This window comes from Peromyscus maniculatus, chromosome 2, assembly GCF_049852395.1.
Source record: "Peromyscus maniculatus bairdii isolate BWxNUB_F1_BW_parent chromosome 2, HU_Pman_BW_mat_3.1, whole genome shotgun sequence".
NCBI lineage: Eukaryota > Metazoa > Chordata > Mammalia > Rodentia > Cricetidae > Peromyscus > Peromyscus maniculatus.
The window spans coordinates 68,867,165-68,887,998 of NC_134853.1; the positions used below are offsets into that span (position 1 = coordinate 68,867,165).

A 20,834-nucleotide genomic window follows, 5' to 3' on the forward strand; every position below is an offset into this window, starting at 1 on the left:
GGCTGGTTCTTTCATCCTTTTTAATTTGTATTTTATTCCTTGAGCTGGGGTCTCATCAGGCCCAGGATGGCTCAAACTCACTATGTAGCCAAAGATACCTGATCCTCTGCTCCCCCTACCTCTACCTCAGAAGTGCTGGAACCCTAGGCACTGCCACACCGGGTTCCTGTGGTCCAGGGACTGAATCAAGGGCTTTGTGCATGCTAGGCAAGTACTGTAGCAGCTGAGCTACATCCCCAGACCTTTCCTCCTTTTTAAATTGCAAATATCGGCCAGCATAGTTTGAGGGGAAACATCTCTACCCAGAGTCAGTTCTCGCATGGTACCTTAGGCTGTGGCAGCCATTATTTCTTTATGCCGCACACCATAGCACAGGTGGCCAATGTCACTGACACGGCATGTCTGTAAGATTTCCTGGATGAATGAATGAATAAATGAATGAGAGAACAACCCAGCCAAGTGCAGGCAGCTCTGTGACAATTCCCTTGTAATCTTAAACCCCACAGACACGGAATTTGCCTGTCATCAAAAAGAGTAGAAAAGACAGGAGGGGGAAAATGTAAACATGTCAAAATAAAAATAAGAGATGGATTCCGATTAATTTTAGGCCTTACGGAACGCGGGAGCTTAAATGAATCTCAAGGATAACCCAGGCTAATCCAACACCACAAATGCAGAGGCCCTGGAAAAAGCATTACTGAAGACTAGGGGCCCCATGCTTTCATACCGTAAAACCCCAATTGGTCATCCCCCAAGAATTCCCTTGCCTCACGAAACAGACATACGATTTGGGGGAATCCACCCTTATGCTTGATCCGCAGGAAGACAAAGAATGCCCAGTGGCTTAGAAAATGTTTTCCAAGCTGCCAGGGAACAAATGGGTATTTCCAAGACAGTCTCTAGACAGCAAAGCCAAGAAGATTGAGCCCTCCAGACCCAGGTCCTTTTCACACTCGGGTCTCTTAGACACAATGATGATGGAAAGGGAAGAGAGGGTAGTCTAGGCGCACTGGGTGCCTCTAGGGCTCTAGAAAGCAAGAGTTACTGATCACTCCATGCCACCATGCCATTCCAAAGACAAGGAGACATTCAAGTGAAATAGTGTGTGTGTGTGTGTGTGTGTGTAGGGGGGGGGGGTGTCTGTACTCTTCCCTCATGTTGGAGGATGAGGCCTCCTTATTGACTCACTTACTCTTGTCCTGCCATAGACGTTCCCTCTTCCCTCTTGCAGCCCCCTGCCAAGGGATGAGTGCTCTCTTCCCATCTTGACTCTGGGCTCGCTGTGTCCCTTAGCTAAGTCACTGTATAGCAGTCTCACTGGACCTTTGCTGTCCTGTCGGCACGGAGGGCTGACAGGGGTTCTTGTGGCCCCGGAGGAAGATGCATCAAGGGGCTCTGTGCTGGACCTTCCAGGGCAGATGGTCAGCAGTGAGTTCACACTGGCCACGACCCTGCCGCAAGCGTGAGCCTGAGTTCAAACAGGAGACAGTGGGTGTGGCCTTATGGGGTCGTGGGTGACTCACAGGAGTGGGTGGGACTCTTGCTCAGCCTGGACCAGGGGAAAGGGGATATATATATATATATATATATATATATATATATATATATATATATATGCAGTTGTAGGGTGATGCTCCATGCAGGGAGCCAGTGATCAGCACTTGAGAGTGTAAACAACATAAGAAAGTAGTTGTGATTAGGGTATCTGCCATCAAGCACTTGCCAAGCTGTTCCTGGTGTCCACACACACACTCATACATGTGCACATGCCAGCCTGAGAGACATGGTTAGCAACCCTCTTGACACAGAAGCAGCCCAGCTCTTGGAGGGCAGTGGGGTGAGGCCTAGCCAGAGCAAGAGCTTCCTATGGGTAAAGGGACACGGGACAGTGAAAAGGTCCTGTGGAAGACAGAACAGGGAGAAAGCCACAAGCAGCTCTTGTGGAGGGATGGGCTGCAGGAAGGAAGTTCCAGTGGCCACAGCAGGGGCAGGGCGAGAAGCAAGAAGTCCCACAGCATGGTCCAGGCCACGGCACCCAGATTCCTTGAGACTTTCTGATCCCAAAACAACATCAAATGTCCTCACTTCCGCATTCCATCCTTTTGGGGTTTGAGTCCCTGACTTCCTGTCACTCAGATAGCGTTCCAGCTCCACGCTGGCATTCCTCCAGACCTTGACTCATGCAGTTCCAGGTCTCCAGAACACCCTTCCAGCCAACGCTGCCATCTCCACCAGCCCAGATCTGCCCAGCTCTCTAGATCCCCAAGGGCATCTCCTCCAGGCACCTTTCTGCTTCTGGCCTGGCATGCCTGTCTCCCTCTCCCCCCTCCCCCTCCTCCACTTCCTCATGACAGAACACACATGCAACCAGGGGAAAAATGAGCCCCCTGAAGCCAGGGCCTCGGGTCCCCCACAGAGCCCAGACCTTTATCTGGCTCCTGGTAGCTTCTGAGTCTGTCCCTGAAGACCCAGATCAGTCTTGTTGGGTGATGCCAACAGACCAGCCCCTTCCCAGGGCGGGGATGCTCATGGGATCAGGCAGACTTAGAAGCCAGTCCACCTGCTGGCCGACAGCAGAGCCACCATGCAGTGGACAAAGCTGCTCGGGAGAACAGGGGGGCACTTCTGGTGGCTTTCTGTTAGACAAGGGACAGGCCATCTCCTGATTTAACCCCCCATGACCTTTGAACTTCCCAGGAGGTCAGCAGCACGTCCCCTTCCCCAGCTGTCTCTCTGTCTCTGGCCCAATGGGAGGGAGGGCCCTGGGCCCGTTCCATTTTGCGCCCGTATTGATCTGTTGGCAGCAATGGGCTGGATAATTAGCCAGGAATTAGGGTTTCTATTACAGCCAGGAGGCTGCTCCAGCTGATTTATCACCTGAATAATTTACTGTGATTGAAAGGAAATTAAAATGAACTCCATTTGACAACTGTGAGCTTTTATGGGCTTTAGTGAAGGCTCAAAAGCCAGATTAATAGCCTAGTGTTGGTTAATAGTCTGCCGAGGGTAAATACAGCGGGCTGCGTCCTCTCGGTGGCCGGAGGAGGGACCCACTCTGCCAGAGCCGGAGCCCACCACAGTGACAGCCAGCATCAACTTGAGTTTTACTGAAACAGATTCCACTGCTGAACACGCATGTGTGTTCATGCACGCGTGTGAGCACACACGCACACACACACACATACACACACACACACACACACACATGCACACACACACACACACATACACACACATCAGCAGTTTCTTTTTGCCTCCCCACCCCCCTTCCGTTCCTCTGGGGTGATTTTTACTCACTCCCCATGTAGGGAAAACAAAATTGCTTTTTCAATAACCATTTTGAGAAGGAAGTGTTTCATCGCCCCAGAGTGGGTCTCGTTAACGTCTTCTATCAAGGCAAAGGGCACTCTGAGTTTCCCTATGAAAAGGGCCAAGAGTCAGAGCTGGCCACCCACTCCGAGTAGAACTCAGTGGGAAACATTCCCAGCAGTGGCCTCAGCACCACCCTGACATTCAGTTGGCAATGTTTTCCCCAGGAATGGAGTGGGTGACCTGTCCAGGTCCATGTACGTCCTGGAATGACCTACAGTCTGTCTGAGGAAGGCCCGGCAGAACACTAGCCAGTCCAAGGACTGATCCCAGAAACCTCCAGGAACACAAACATCCATGACATCATCTTGTACAACAATGAGGACAGAGAAGAGCCTGAGGTCAAACTCCAGCTCTGTGGCCTCAACAATCCTGGCCCTGAAAATGGGTATATTCAGTCTGTTTTAAAGCTCAAATCCATAAACAGGGCCTCACAGGTGTGACCCAGCTGCTTAGAGGACATTTAAAGGGAAGGTCCAGCGTGGACTGCATTAAGTCCTTGGAAAGCTGAACGCTATCACGCATAGGTGAGTAACCTCTGCTCTTACTGTGAGCTGACTGCAGCCATGGCTATTGTCCACGATGATTACACAAATAAAGAAACCAAGGTCCAGAGAAAAGTGAGGAGTTCAACAGAGCAGAGGCAGGGCTCAGAGCCAGGGTCCCCAGCTCCTCAGGCAGGAGGTGCTTTTTATTTCCCCCATTAGATCATTCAATGAAAGTAACAGCAAGCCCTGGGCCAGGCCGCTGGATGAGATGGCCAGTCTGCATGGCCAGCAGCTCAGGGCTCACTTCTTAGTGTCACCACCATTCCACGCTGGGGGATCACGAGGGTCACAGGCAGGGCCCATGGTCAGTCAGTCAGAAGACAGTGAGCAGGAGGGGACTTGAGGAACTCATACACTTGATGTACACGCCTTTCCCAGCAGCAGCCCCGCGCTCAGGCCGTCATTTGTCCATAGTGATTGGGAACAGGGCACGGGGGCATGTCATTCATAGTCCAGTGCCTGCATGCACGCAGGGCAGCCTTGCAGCCTCACCTTCCATCTCTCCTCATTACAGCATGCCACAGAGAGGTGAACCAGATTAACCAGAAAACACTGAGTCAGTCATTATCCTGCCCGCGTTTAGCCTTGCTAGACCGGCCTCGGAACTCACAGCCAGACCTGCACCAGGCCACAGCGTTCTGAAGGACACCATAGAAACACAGCTTCCCGGAGCCTGCAGCCCAGGCCTCCTCCCTACTGGGCCTCATCTCCACCTGAGCCCATATGGCCTTGGCCTTGGGATCCAGTGCGACATTCCCTCCTCAGTATTCTTGCCCTCAGTGCAAACATCAGAGTGAATCCCCCCCGACCCCCCGCAGCACTCCACATCGTCTGTTGAGCTTTCTCGTGTGTCTGTGGCTCCTGAGTTCACATCACACGATTCTGCACAAGAATGAACAGAGATGATATCTGGTCTGTGCCTCTGTCCCCTCCAAGCCTGGCACTGTCCTGGGCCCGCTGCCCATGTGCAGGAAACATGTTGGACCAGTGAGCTCCTGAGTGGGTGAGGAGGTGCCTGGACAGCTCTGGGATGCCTCCCAGTGAACACCTACCTGGTCTTGAGCCAATCTTCCCAGGCATTTAAATGGATAAAGTAGAATGCAGCTTCAGGCCTTCTTCAAGACTCCCATGAAACACAGAGGGACTCACAACACTCAGTGTCTATGCTTCATTCATCCTGCCCTAATGGAGATGCTGGCAACCTTGTGTGGGAAAGCCAGGCCGGGCACGGAACCCTGGACCCTCACCCTTGGTCACTTCCTCACACCTCAGACAGCTCAGATGAAGTGTGGCTTTTACCATCTCTCAGAAAGACTCAGCAGTGGAAGGCAGCTGTCCATGATAGAAGAAACTCTTATCCCTAAAACCCAGGCTCTAGAATGGGATCAGCTTCGCCCAGGGCCCATGGCCATGCCACTTGCAGGGGAGATACCATTTAACTTGTAAGGGAGTGAGCAACATCCTCCCACAGTCCGTAAGACCAGACTCATGCCTCCAGCATCATCTCCTACCCTGACCCTGAATCCCGGGCACACTGGATCTTTCCACTTCTGCTACCTCCCTCTCGCCTCAGGGCTTTTGCACTTGCCATTCACTCTGCCAGGCACATCCCTCCACACCCACATCCTTTACAGTTGTTTAACATGGCAGCCTCCACGCTGGCTCAGTCTCTGCCTCAGACAGCTTTCCAGCCCCGAGCTGTGCTTCTCCTACAAATCTGTAGGATTGGGGACAAGTCCAAGCTTGTCTGCTCACTGATGGACACACAGCGTCTGGTTCCATGCCTTACCCATACTAGACAATTGCCAATGTTTGCTAAGTGAATACTCGCTGGGCAGCCTTAGGCAAGTTGCTTTGTCTCTGTGGGCCTCAGTGTCCCTGTCCGAAATCAAACTGGCTAAATGGTCTGTAAAAGTCTCCACAGGATCCGCTCTGAGAGAGCCATGAAAGAAAGGCTGGTGTCTGTCTGACTTACCTGTCAGAGCAGGGCCTTCTGATGGCTGACCCCATGCTTGGGCTATCCACACTTGTAAGCAATCCCATAATGCCAAGCATAGGCCAATTGTCATGAGATATCATCCCATACTCCATGGCTGTAAGCCTGACGCCATAAAGTGATTTTATCTATTTAGATCATGTTCCTAATTGACAGGATGTCAAAACCACCTGAAGTGACCCAGAAGATCACCACACACACCCCAATCCAAAAAGCCCTTGGAAAGCATACCGTTCACTAGCAGCAGAGCAACCAGAGGAGTCACATGCCTCTGTGGCTGGCCAGAGACAGAGCCACCGGGCCAAGAAGCCTCGGAGCGCCCCCTGAGCAAATCCTCCTGGTCTGGTGGGATGTTGTGACCAGCGATGCTTGGCCAAAAACAGAATTCCCACTCTGCAAAGACCCCCACCCTTTCTGTGCCGATGCCCCGCTTCCCGGAACGGCTCGGGCCTGCGCGGTGGCTGCCGGTGTGGCGGGCGGGAGTCACGGGCATACCTGCTCTGGCTTGATGGGCTCCGTGGTGGTGAAAATGTCTGAGTAGTGCTGCCTCTCGAACACGCGGTCCAGCACCTCCAGCTGCTGCTGTGTGAACAGATCTCCCCGCATCTGCTTCCGGAGGAAGTCTCTGCCTGGAAGTGAGTGGCCGTTCGGCACTGGAGACTCCTGGATACCTTTGGTGAGCATGAGAGAGAGAAAGGATGAGTGGAGGCTGTTCTGACGTCAGAGGAGGAAAGGCCAGACCCTGGGACTGGGAAGGGGGCCTGACCGACCCTCCAGCCCGGCTCCCTGCCCATGACAGGGGTTCAGGGAAGGGGCTGCGGGACAAGACCACCTGCTGCCGGCGGCAGAGCCAGCCTCTCCTAGTCACATGCCAGGCACTGCACAAAGGCCATTTGTTAGATGTTATGTCCTTTACCTTCCGCAGTGACCCTGGCATGAGCGCTGTGGTTTGTATTCATGCCCCTAGTGCTGGGTGTTGGGGGTTTGATGGTTAGTGGTTGTTTAAAAGGCATGGGGCCTTTAAGAGCTGGAGGAGGTCCAGTCTGGTGGTGCCTATTCCTCCTCCTCCTCAGTTCTCTTCTCTCTCACACAAGCGTGTGCACACTCACACAAGTTCTTCACCAAGGCTGAGCCCGCACCACAGGTTTGAACTTCCAGAGCCATGAGCTCCTTTATAAACTTTCCTGCCCTGAGGAATTTCATTACAGAAGCAAAAAAAAAGGAACTAACTCGGGATATTACTATTTTCCTCCTATCACAAATGAAAATTCCAGGCCTAGAGAAATGAAACAATTTCTTTGCCTGAGGATTTCAGCTCAGAGTGACTCAAGGACTTAGTCATGGGTGTTATCGGCCCTCTGCACCTCTCCCTGATGTCCTCACCCTGCACATTTGTCATACCATCGTGGCCAGTCTGTGACACGCTGTCCTGGGGAGACAGGCAGACGCGCGTACAATTCGAGTCACACACCTGTGCTGGTTGACCTGACAAAAACCTATCAACATCACGTGGGCACTGTCCCTGAGAGACTGCATTTCTGGGAGTGTGCTTTATAGCTGGCTTGTGTATATGGAAAGTGATGGATGCACAAGGTTCTTGGAACAAGAGGCTGGAAACCACCCAAGTTCATTCATAGAGAAGTGACTAAAGAGACCATGGCATTTCTTGGACAATGGAAAGCCATGCAGCAGTGTAAAGAAGTGAGATCTTTGCCAAGATCTTCCGGATCCAGGGTCAGGTGAAGGATGAGCGAGATCTCAGGACCCAGGGTTAGGTGAAGGATGAGCGAAGTGCAGGATGGTCACGATGTTTGGAGACAAAAGAGAAGAAAAGGTGTGGTGTGATGTGTTCTTACAAATTTTCAGATATATGTATACTGTGTAAAGTCTTACATAATAGAAATGTTGCATATAATATACACAGGAGGAGCAGTGCATGCCAAACAGCTGTCTTCTTTCAGGACTTGAGAGCATTGCCTATTCTGAAGTGTAAGTTAAGAAAGTATTCTGCTGTGTTAACTACCCACTGTGTCTGTCTCTGGGGGTGGTGTTTATATTTCAAAGAAAATATAATGAATTATTAATTTGAAAAAAATGGGGTTGAACTGTCTTTTGTGGGTCTTGGATTTGACCTGTTCAAGAGAAAAGCAAGCTCGAGAACAGAGGGTCCCTGCAAGCACATGGCCTCTGGGGCTCATCATTGCCCAGGGTTCTCAAGGACCAGTCGTCCCTGAGGGCTGATGAGAGGCTGTAGAAATCAGGCCCTGGTGGGGCTTCTGCTTGTATTGTTGAATCTGTGAGAGCACCACCAAAGGTCAGCTCTCCTACTGAGAGGCACCACATACCCCACCACATACCCCAGGCCTCATCCAGCCTCTGCCCCAAGAAGCACATACTGCCCATTGTCATGACAACCCCCCACCCATGTAAGGAATGAGACCAAACCAAGGAACCTGAAGTGGTGGGATATTGTATCCCTGGGCCTCAGGCAGAAGAGAGTTCCAGCCACTCCTCTGTCTGCGGAGCCTGAAATTTGAATAGAGACCAACTTTGGGGGTTCACCTGAGCACTGCCCTTTCAGGATCCCCAAGAGGACTGACAGGCCTAGAGCACCCGACATGTTCTACAGGAAGGGCTTTTAGGGACAGCTTACAAGCTACCTGAGAAAACAGGTGCCTCATCAGTTTCAAAGCAAGGCTGGGCCACAGCCTACACGACCCGATAGGTGTGGCCTAAAGTGGAAGCTGGTCCCTCTGAACAACAGTCTCAGCATAAAACCTGGGTCACTCTTTTGGCAGTGACACTGGCCTTCCACAAGCCAGATGCCTGCTCTGGTCTACAGGATGTCTTCCCTAGTGCCCCTTCTTCCATCGTGGTCCATCCCCTTGGAGACCATTCCTATAAGGTCACCAAGAATAGCAGATGTGGAAGCTTACTGCCCAGTAATGCTCTTGTGCTGGTCAGCACCCAACAGAGAACCTTATTATCAATGGTCCAATGGACCTAGGTGCACATATGTGCATGCACACATATGAACACATACACACACGCGCACACACACACACACACACACACACACACACACACACACACACACGCTGCTCAGCTTGCTCCTACTCAGCAACTGCTCTGTGCAGTCACCCTGTCCCAGCCACTCTTGCCACAGTGACCTTTGCACTCTAGAGCACTCAGCAAGTTTCTTGCTGCCATGGAGATCACATCAATTTTTAAGAGATTGTTTTCTGCCTCCCTACTTCAGCTAAACTCTCCAGCCTGCAGGCTGCCTCCCAGGCAGCCAGCAAACTCCAGATGAAACCAGCTTTCCAACTCCCACCGAGGTCTCCACTCTTTCTCTCCTGGTTGTTTCCTGAGAAGATCCAACTCTGCCTTGCCTGGAGGATTCCCAGCCAATCAGACCCTCTCAGCTAAGAGCCCTGAAAGGGTAGAGCTTCATCTCCTGAGGAAGCCCAGAGAGGGTGGCTTGACTCTGGATCCCTGTGGACAAGGTCATTGGTCACCAAGTAGGGCCCAGCACAGAGGGAGGGCTCAGGGCACGGAGCCAACTCAAGTTACATACAATGAGTCCTTGGACTCCAATACAACACTGTGTACACTGCAAGTCCAAGCAGCCTAGCTGGGACATGTATTCACTTCTGCAGAGTCTTTTGGGAAAAGGACCAGCCTCGTTCAGTTGTGACTTTCTCTAGGTCAGTATTGGTCTCCATGGGATGCACTCAAGGGAACTCAGGCTGCCTCGATGACCCAGATGCTACTAGCTTGTCCCCAGAGAGCACCTCCATCCACATGCTTGCTTGAGTGGGGGAAAGAATTAAGTGACAATTCCTTAAGAAGTCATGGGATTGCTGGGTGTGGTGGCACATTCCTGTAACCCTAAAATTCAGAAGGCGGAGGCAGGAAGATCGAGAGTTCCATGCCAGCCTGTCAAAAGATCCTCTGTCAAGAAAAAAAAAAAAAACATAACAAACAATAGCAAAAAGACTTAGGAGACTCCTAAACACATAATTATACATTCAATGTAATAAATATTTAAAAAGTTACTCTGTATCAGGTAATATTAAAAACTTAAGATGATTTTATTTTTAACTATGTGTACGTATATATGTTGTGTGTGTGTGGGGCGATTATGTGTTCACAAATGTGGGTGCCCACAGAGGCCAGAGACCTTGGATCCCCTGGAGCTGTAGTTACAGGTAGTTGTGAGCCACTGGATATGGGAGCTGGGAACTGAACCTGGGTCCTCTACAAGAGCAGTATGTACTCTTAGCCACTGAGCCATCTCTCCAGCCGCCAAAACTGAATTTTTGAAAAGCAAACAAGAAGAGAGGGTGCAGTGGTGAGGGGTGTAATCTAGATAGGACAGCCCACCGCAGGGAAGTAATCAAACAAATCAACGCGTGATTACAAACTGACAGGCGGTAACTATAAAACAACGCACAGAAACATGCACGTGTAACCACGGAAAGCTAGAGGGAACGTCCCAGCCCTGGGGAGAGTTGGGGAGAGTTTCCAAGGGGAAGCTGTGTTTGAACCGCAAGTACAGGATGGGCAGGAGAGGAACAGAGAGGGGAGGGACGAAACCCCCGGAGACTACAGAGAGGCTCAGAGGCCACAGAAGACTTGAGTCTTGCTGAAGGATCCCTGAGCAGACTTGAGCAGCTGGGGAAACCATTACCCACTTCATTTCTCAATCCTAGGCCTTGTTTCCTAAACTCTGCTTCCAACTGCATCTTTGGAGACCAGGAGCCAATCAAGACAGCATTTGCTATCAGCCTGTTAGCCACAGGTTAGCCACTCAGCCTAGCATGAACACAGACTACACTTCTCATTGCCCTGTGCCCCATTCTCCAGGACAGACACAGCCTGCAAGTGCACACGCCTCCTCCTCCTCCTCCTCCTCCTCCTCCAGGATGCTCTCCGTCCTGCCCCAGGACTTTCCCAGCTCCCCTTCTTAGGGCTCTAAACACCCCTTATCTTTGCAGCAAGCCCCAGCCTGACATACTCACACTGGCCTATTCACTAGTCCACCTCTGTTGCTGCCAGACGAAGTACCTATACAATAAATTTATGACCAACACCTTCCTTCAGCAAATTTGGTCTGGACGAATCAGGATCCCTCCGTGTGTCTTCACTCAAACATCCACTCTTCCCTCCACCAAGTTCTGCAAGCATTGATGCAGAGGATGCAGCCATAGACAAGAGCTAACATAGCCCTTCCTTCCTGGAGTTCCATCAATGGAAGGGGAAAACATTAACTGAAAACTCATCAGGCCAGGCCAGGCGCAAGTATCACCCAAGATGAGCACCCTAGCAAAAAGGCACCTGGTTCCAAGAAGGCAAGGACATACCAGTCTGCCTCTGAATGCTGCACACAGTGGGTGCACTGTGGGTATGAGCTACACAAAGAGATTACGTGCTCGGAGGCAGCTACAGAAATGAATACACAAATCATGCCCAGCACGAGGGCAAGTCTGAACTTCCAGGCTGGCAGTGTGGCTGTGGCACTCAAGAGATATTGACTTAATCGGAGGCTGTGGTCTCTCAGAGGCAGGCTACAGAAAAATTCAGACCCATTTTATTCCAGGGAGAAACTCTAAACTCACACTGTGAATAGTATGCTTAAATATATAGACAGGTACAGGCAAAAGTGCAAAGGGATACAGGGCCACGGTATCTTTAAATCTTTTTTTTCTCTGCTCCAAATCAAATAATATGTAATAGACACGGTGCTGGGCTTAGTCAACCATGGCTCGTAGAATTAACATTCTGGAAGCTAGCTTCAGGGGAGCAAGGGGCAGGAAGCCCCTTCTCGGGAAGCAAAGAACTCTGGCTTCAAATTTCAGGTTAAGCCAATGTTATTCAGAACCCGGCTTTGAAGCTAAAAGCCTTATACAATTGGGTCTGGTCACGCAAAGCAGGAGGAAGCAAGATGGCCTGAGATTCCCATCTGTCGGGGGAAAGCTGTCTCTTGTGTGTCTTAAAAGATCATAAAGCCATTGCGTTTTCTTCAAAGCACAGCGGATTCTGGGAGTTTGCATTTTTCTTGCAGGGTTGTGGTTTGTTTCTTTGAAAATCATCGCACATTTTATGTCTGACGGTGCTTGCTGGGAGGAAAAAGATAAGGACAAACAGGAGTCTGCAAAACCCCTTCTGGTATCATGGCCTCAGCTGGGCACTGAGAAGCCCTGAGAAACCAGGCTAGCTTCTTGGGATCAACCTCTAGCTTTTCTCAAAGTTGTATTTCTCCACGGAGCTGGGACCAGCCCAGCCCCAAGCAAGCCTCTTTCATCCTCACAGCTTGTCCCCAGCCGAGCAGCCAGGCCCAGCAGGAAAAGCATTAAGAGCTAGCAAACCTGGTTTCTAGCTATGTGTGCTTGGATAAGTGTCTCTCTCTCTCTCTTTCCAGGCTCCAGAGTCCCCATCAGTAAACTAGGGAGGCTGAGTGAGTCCTTTCTAATAGGTTATGGTGGTACACACCTGTAATCCTAGCTCCCGGGAGGCTGAGGCAGGAGGATCAGGAGTTTGAGTCCAGCTTGGGCTTCATAGTCTGAGGCTAGCCCAGACCACAAAGTGAGACCCTGCCTTAAAAATACATAGAGAAAACATAAACCATTTCTAACTCCTTTCTCCTTCAAAACTGACTTAGATTTTATCTGCTAAGTAATATCAAATGATCACTGTCCTCTCTATATTGCTTTGTAGGCAATAACACACACACACACACACACACACACACACACACACACATACACACACACACACACACACACCGCCACTACCAATGCTCTAAGCTGTTACTTCAGCCAACCAGTATCTAACTGTCAATGCTTTGTTTAGAAATGGACAAGCAGTATAGAAGAGATCTCTTTAGGGAAAGAGGCTCCTGTCAGAGAAAAGAAGAAACCTCTCTGTCTGTCTGTCTGTCTGTCAGTCTGTCTCTCTCTCTCTCTCTCTCTCTCTCTCTCTCTCTCTCTCTCTCTCTCTCTCTCTCTCTGTGTGTGTGTGTGTGTGTGTGTGTGTGTGTGTTCCTGTAATGGAACCAAGGCCTAAGGTCTCTCTTTCTTCCCCTGGAACATTCCCTGGAGCCTTTTACAATTCTAACAGTACTGTTCAGACCCCACTACTGTGCTTAGAGACTCCACATCCTTGCTCTGGCACCAGGTCTTCCCAGGTCAACTGGTTTGTCATTTCCTCCTACAACTGTGGTACCACTACACTCCCAGGATGCCCCCTCAACACACAGTGAGAACACTAGAGAAAGTCCAGACCCATCATTTGCCCCTTGAGTCTTGAGCCAGCCTAATGGGTCTTGGATGTCATCTAGGACATTCCAACTTGGGTCAGATGAGCTTAAGAAACTTGGAGTTCATCTTTGCAAGTATAATGACCAGTTCTGCAAGCAATCTAGACAGCCATGGTGGCCCAGACCTGAATTCTCAGCACTTGGGAAGTAGAGGCAGGAAAATCAGGAGTTCAAGACCAGACTCTGCTACACAGCAAGGTTAAAGCTAGCCTGGGATACATGAGACCCTGTCTCAAAAATAAACAAAAAATAAATAAATAAAAGCAACATCTATAAAACAGACCAGTCAAGTTAATCCACATCTTAAATGTTTTGGGTGGGATTCACAAGAACCTTGCTATGAGCAAAATCAACTGTGGAATTTCTCCACAGGAGGAGCTCAAGGTCACACAGGCTTCACCAAGGGTAAGCAGCCAGAAGGGGCTAAGGCTGGCTACATTAGCTGGGGCTACCTTAGCAAAAACATTTCTGCATCTGTCCCTAGCAAAGAAAGAAAGGGACTTGGCAGTGACGCGGAAGCGCTGTCTGAAAGTCCCAAGGCTGGGTTAGACACCCTTCCTTCTGGCTCTGTTAGAGGGCTCTTCACAGGTCACAACTATGGTCTGCAGTTGACCCACCGCTCTTGCGGGCTCGGTCTCAGGGAGGGGGATCTCCATTTATAGTCAAGGGAACCTGAGAGGTCTTGCTCGCTCAAGATCACACAGTGAATGCCCAGCAGAGCACTGCCAGGCCTCTTAACTGTGCATGAGGATGGAGTGATGTGTTTCAGAATGCTGGGGAAGCCTGGGGACTCCACATTTACAAACCCATGGTACCTAAGCAACTTCTCCGGTCTCCTGGCGTGTGTGTGTGTGTGTGTGTGTGTGTGTGTGTGTGTGTGTGTGTGTGTGTGTGTGTGTGTGTGTGTTACTCAGATTGCAGATTGAAGCCAGAGCCTTGCACATACTTTCTAAGCACTCTACCACTGAACTTTTTTCACCTATTTTTTTCTTTATTAAGAAATTTTTTATTCATTTTACATACTCACCACACATCCCCGTCTCATCCCTCTTTCCGCTCCCCTACCAGTTCACCTATTATTTTAAGACAGGGTCTCACTAGGTCAGCCAATCTGGATGTGAGCTCACTCTGCAGGCAGGCTTTGAAGTTTCCATCCTTCTGCCTCAGCCCCCAGAGTAGCTGAGATTCCAGGCTTGTGCCATGAGGTCCTGCCTGGAGATTTCTTTAGCATCCCTATTTCTTAATTTTCTCATCTGCAAAATGGGATGCTCATAATACCTGGGGTTGCTGAAAGCGTCCTTGTAAACCACCATAGAGCACCTGGTGCGTAGTAGGTGCTGTTTCTAAGCTCGCGTGACAGCCTGATTCCCTCACGGAAGTATGAGCCGTCTGAGGGCAGAGGCTCTGAGGGACTCTCTCACACAGGAGATGCTGCTCTTCTGCTCAATGCTTGCTGACTAGATGTGTAACCTAAGGAGATGCAAGGGACCACAGGGCTGCACACTCCAGGGGAACTCCACAATGGCCAGCCTCCAGTACGAGTTCAGAAGAGGCAAAGGCAGCCGGTTGTCTGGAGCCTGTTTAACCGCACATGGGGTTTTTCTACTCCAGCTAGTTCAGAGCGTCTGTCCTCTGTCTGGGGTAACTTGGGGTGTGCCAGGACAGCCTAACAACCTAAGGGGTCCTGAGGAGGGGCTACCTGAGGCCAGGAGGAGGGAACAGTCACAAAGCACCACGCCAGGCAAGGCCACGGGAATCTAGACAAGGGCAGTCAGAGCCAGCTGGCTGCCATTGTAGGGGATCTACGGGGGACCAGACATCTTTCTAGGCACCAGAGTGGCAGGGCAGGAAATATCCCACGGCAGCCCAGAACCCAACTAACGTTCCAGATGATTTTATACATCCCTCCCGAAATGAGGGCCACAGACTGAGAAAATCTGAAGTGGCATGGAGGAAAATTCCATTGGAACCACCACGATTCAGCCATTCGTTTCACTCAATCTTTCTTCTCACGGGAGGAAAAGACGAAATTGTAAAATTGGCAAATGCGTTCAGGTTTGACTCGAGCGAATCTGATTGTGCTGCGCATTACGCAATGAGTCAGAGGCATTGGTGATGGAAAGGACTCAAGGGACCAAATATCACTCCCTCCGGGACGGTAACGGTGAGGCCGGATGGCAAAGCACTCTGTCTGGGGCCGGATAGCAGGTCCAAGCTGCCAGCCCAGGCCATGAGGCCCCTGAAGATGGCACCAAATCTCCCAGTTCATCATTCAGGAGTACCAGGTGGGTGTCTGGTGTGGCCCTCGCTCCAGAGCTTAGAGGGTTCAAGTCTTAACTCCCACCCTGGGGAGGAGGATGCGGACAGTGGACACTCATGCTATTGTGCCCAGAGAATGCCGGGAGCCTACAAAGCAGACAGCCCTGGAGTCAAGCAGCGAACTCAACAAACCCCCAGGACAGCAAGTGCGTGCTGCCCTTATTTCAGAAATGAGGGAAGCGAGGAATAGGGAGGTTGAATTCCTTGCTCAAGCGCCACAGCTGAAAAGTAGAAGACGCAGGATCCAAACGCAAGCAGGTATTCCAGTGTGTGTCCTGAACCCAATCTAACCCACTCCACATAATCCACACTGGGACAGAATAGTCCAAAAGGACTCCTTGGAAACAATTCAACTTGAGTCTTAAGGTGAGCTGGAAAGAGTTAGCCAAAGAAAGAGTGGACTGAGAGGTACTATAAAAAGTGCACAAACCGAGCCGGGCGGTGGTGGCGCACGCCTTTAATCCCAGCACTCGGGAGGCAGAGGCAGGCGGATCTCTGTGAGTTTGAGGCCAGCCTGGGCTACCAAGTGAGTTCCAGGAAAGGCACCAAAACTACACAGGGAAACTCTGTCTGGAAAAAAAAAAAAAAGTCCACAAATCCATGCAGGGCTTCCCTCCCTAACGACCTGCTCAGCTCCAAGATGCCTCATGCAGAACGTAACCCCCACCCCCAGCATACAGCAGTCTGTCTCTCATCCCCCTGCTGTGCATAAATAAATAAATAATAGTTTAAAATCATATACAGCCTGCAATCTTCACATTACCCCTATTTGAGTTTTTAAATCACTGTCTTTATTTCCCCCCATCCAAGGACAATATAACTAGATTCATATGTTGAAGTGTATCTGTCTGATCATTGCACAAATCTTTCCAGAGAAATCACTATATTCCTCCAAGATGGGTATGGGTTTAGTCATAGATCAAAGTGAGAGGAAAAAAAGATAAATCATCAGAGATCCAAAAATACTTTTCATTTGGAGAAGATACCAGGCCATTTTGCTGGGACTGATGGAATCCTTGCTCTGTCTCCATTACCTGCCTCGGGCAGCCCCAGCCAGGAGCCAACGGCAGAGATGATATTCTCCATAAGATAGTCCCCGATATATATATATATATATATGATCTTCAACCTCTATTGATTGACCAATTTCACAAGCAAAGACTGGTGAAATGAAGCTGAAATGAACATCATGCTTTAACTCATTGAACCTATCAGGCCTGAGTTAATCTCACTGTCCACTGTCTCTGATAGAATTCAATTGATCAATCATGTTTCGGTGATAGTACCATTTCACTGGCTTATTGCTTCTTCATTTCAGAGCTTGACCTGTTAGATATACTCGGACTGGCTCGACTTCTCTTGGATACACAGAGATCAGCCTCTGCCTGACAACGTGTGTCATCTCCCGTCCCAGCTGAAAAGAACTCAAGAGGCTTTTGTGTGTATCTGGTATATTTTCCCACCAAGCACTTGAATAGAGGAGTGGGTTTATGGAGGACAGCCATCCCGCGTGCCCAGAAGGCTCTCCCCTCTGCATGGAAGCCCTGTTCCCTCTTCCCTATGAGAGCAAGTTGACTTGTTTGGGCTCTGAACTCAACAGGAGCCTATTTCTATATTAGACAGTCAAGTGGTATGCCTAGGGGAAAGGCACATTAGAAAATGATAAAAATAACAACCTCTACACCTCAGACATGTTCATGCTGAGTGGGACATTTACCTGCTTATCTGATTCTAATGATGACCTCAGATACTAGCAACAGATTATGGCCCCCGATGTGCAGATGAACAGGAAATGGACTCTTTGAGGCAGAAGTAGCTTGCCTAGGATCACAATGTTACCAGGCCAGATGAGACGAAAGTCCCAGCATGTCAGTTCCTCAGCGCCTCTGACCCTCAGAGGCCACCCCATAGGCAATTTCAGAATGCCCAAGGCGTTTCAGGCAAACCATTTTGATCCCACGACTTCTTGGATCTTTGCTCTTTCCTTCTGAAAACTTCTGGACTCGGGATGGATTCTAAGATTATCTGCAACCTATAAACTTGGGGAACAAGTCAAGCTCAGAGTCACCCAAAGCCACCCAGACACCCAGCAGCCTCACAGGAACTGATGATACCTTTGCCCTGAGCGCTCCACTCGGGACTTCCTTTCTTTCCCTAGAAGTTTCCCTAATTTATGCAAAAGTGCCCACCTGCATCCACAGCAAGAACTTCACTCTCCATTTTCCACCTGGTCCAATGTGCTGTTATGGTTTCTTTGTGGCATTTAATTTCATTTTCCCAATGCAAGCCAAGACAATGCTTCGGGAAGTCAAGAGGTTGTAGCCAGTGGTGCTGGCTGGAGGAAGAGACTCTTGCCACAGCATGGGGTCTCCAAAGTGACCAAGGCAACAGCAGTTTGCAAACAGGGTTTGCATCTGGTCAGAACTACTGTCTGCACTCAGAGGGCTTGAGGAAGAAGCACAAATAAAAGCTAGCGTCTCTGAGGGAAGCCAATGAGGTAGCTGGCACAGGGCTGAGGCTTGGAGGTGGGACAGAGAGTTTCAGGACACCCTCTACACCACACCTCCGCCATGCACAAAAATGACAGCCCATCTTCCAGCAGCCTTAGTTCTTACATCCAGGCTCCCCAGTCTCTGTCCTAGGAAGCCAGCCTCTTATCCGACCTTATCAATACATTCAGTTTGTCTCAGACACTCGGGGAGGGGCCCTGCATGGTCTGAGGTGACAGCAGTGTGGGGAGCCTGCTGGGGAGGGACAGACATCGCCCAGGCAAGCAGGAACTTCTTATTCAGAGAGAGGTCATGACGGGGAATGGCTACCCACTGAAGTGGCAGGTGCAAGAGTGTTAGGGAGGACCATCTCTAGAAGTGGTGGCTGTCTAGGGGTAGGTGGTGGGAGCACCTCGGAGGCTCTGGCTGCTCTCTCAGCAAGATCCACAACTGCTCACAGCTGATGTGGCCTTACTGGGCCTGGAAGCTTCCACTACAGCCCCACATTTCCTTACTTTTTTCCCTCTTTCTTCTTATTTGTGTGTGTGTGTGTGTGTGTGTGTGTGTGTGTGTGTGTGTGTGTGTGTGTTTAAATGGGTGTGGTAGAAGCACATGAATGTGTGCACGTGTGAATATGTAAGCCTAAGGTTGATAAAGGGTATCTTCCTTGATTGTTCGTATGCCTTATAATCTTTGAGGCAAGGTCCCTCAACCACCCTGAGAATAAGAGTTAGCTTGCCTGTCCGGCTAACTAGCTTGCTCTGTCTCTGCCTTCTGTGGCTGGAGTGACCAGTGAACTGCCACGCCATCCGGCATTTACAAGAGTTCTGGCATCCAAACTCCTGGTCTTCCGCTCACACCACAAGTGCTTTAACCAGGGCACCATCCCCCTGCCCCGCCTCCCTGACACCACTCCCCCACATCTCCCCTCACTGCCCCCAGCTCTGTAAAGTACACCCTGCCTTTGTACTACAGCCTTTGCTGTTCTAGACCTTTCCCAGATATCTGTTTGGCTTATTCTTGTTTTGCTTGGAGTCTCTACTCAAATGTCATCTCTACATTCAGGTCATCTTCCATAAGACAGGGCCCCTCACCCACAGGGTCGCTGCGTCCCTTAACTCTTTCCTAAGTTTGTTTCCTGCTTGACAACCACCAAGCATGTGTGTACAGACCCTGGGTTCCATGCCTAGCTCTGTTAAAAAAAAAAAGTGTTTAACAAGACAACATCGGTCATTCTTATTTTCCCCCTGTCTGCAGTGGAAGGCCACTCCTGTGTACAAGGACTTCCATCTGCCTCATCCTTTGCAGCATCCCTGCCTCCTAGACCTAGAACGAAGGCCAGCACAGAGCAGGCATACACTTATAGGATGGATCAAAGTGGAACCAAACAGTCCAGCTGCCGCTCGGTGTCCTCCTGGCTTCCACACCCAGCTCAAGGTACCATTGAACTTCCGAAAGGAAGGGCCCTGTCCACTACTGAGACCGGTACCCCATGAGGAGCTGGTCAACCGGCGACTCTCTCCTCAGGGGGCCTGGCCTTGGCAATGTTAAAGCGGCAAAGGTCTAGCTTTTAGGTGCCAGCTCTGGCTGTGGGACCTTTCTGTCCCTTACCTCGTCTGTGCGCTGGGGTGAGTAAAGCACAGCAGGTCAGAACAGGCAGACCCCAAACCAGGGAGCACAGCAAGGCCCCCGGGGTCACTCAGTGAGAACAGGACAAAGAAAACCAGCCTTTCCCTGAGCACAGAGGGAAAGGGGAGCCTGGAGGCCTGCCCTGCAATCCTCCGCTCTGAAGGATGGAGAAGGAATGAAAGCTAGGGCGAGCCTGGGCTACCAAGTGAGACCCTGCCTCCAAAAGTAATTAAATATTTTAATTAATTAAAATGCCAAAGCTGGGTGTAGTAGCCCATGTCTGTAATGTTAGCCCTTAGAAGGCAGAGGCAGGAGGATCAAGAGTTCAAGGTCATCCTCCTGAGCTACAATAGTAAGTTCAAGACCAGCTTGGGCTACATGAGACCCTGTCTCTAAATAAATGAACAAATAAAATAACAAGATACACAAAGAGAGGAAGGCTACACTGAATCCTCTGGTTCAAGCATTTATTGGGTCCTGGAATCAAGGAAGACTTCTTGGAGGAAGGCGATATTCCAGCCAGTGTTGGATTTGGGGGCATGAACAAAGAGACCAAGGGGGCCCTGGAGAACAGAGGTGAGGGGACTGCACTTTCTGACTGAGATCCCCTGGGGGTCCAGCAGCTCTCACAGCTCACATACAAATCAAGGGACAAGCTTTTGTTTTGTTTTTGTTTTCACAGTTCAGTTCTTGCACACAGTAGTTGCACAACATATGAAGGTGTGTGTGTGTGTGTGTGTGTGTGTGTGTGTGTGTGTGTGTGGTGTGTGTGTTCGGTTTGGGGAGACACGACCTTGTGCAGCTGCGCACAACCTTGAACTTCTGCTCTATGAGTGTTGAGGTGTCACCATATCCGGATTATGTGGTTCCAGGGAACGGACTAAACCCTACTGCATGCTAGGCAAGCTCCCACTCTACCAACTAAGCTACATCCCCAACTGCAGGGTTTGGCTTTTAAGAAGACTTGCAGAACTTCCCATAGGAAGATGACACAGAGGAGACCTTTTGTAGCCACAGCCCTCTGTGTGCATTTGGGGGGGGGGGTCTGGTATTTGTGTGTATAAGGTCACATGTGGAGGTCAGAGGAAATGTTGGCGATGTCTTCTACTGCCCACCACCTTTCTGTTTGAGACAGTCACTCACTGAACCTGGACCTCGAGAAT

The 20,834-nt window shown here is 50.2% G+C and overlaps 1 protein-coding gene across 4 annotated transcripts in view; it reads right to left on the minus strand.

Moving 5' to 3' along the window:
* The window catches only part of Pax5 (paired box 5), a 192,025-nt gene that overhangs the window by 119,687 nt on the left and 51,504 nt on the right, over positions 1-20,834 (minus strand). For all 4 annotated transcript variants that reach the window (XM_076564114.1, XM_042271079.2, XM_076564115.1 and 1 more), the window contains exon 6: positions 6,409-6,584. In XM_076564114.1, coding sequence (XP_076420229.1) covers positions 6,409-6,584 — 176 coding nt within the window. The remainder of the gene's footprint in view (positions 1-6,408; positions 6,585-20,834) is intronic.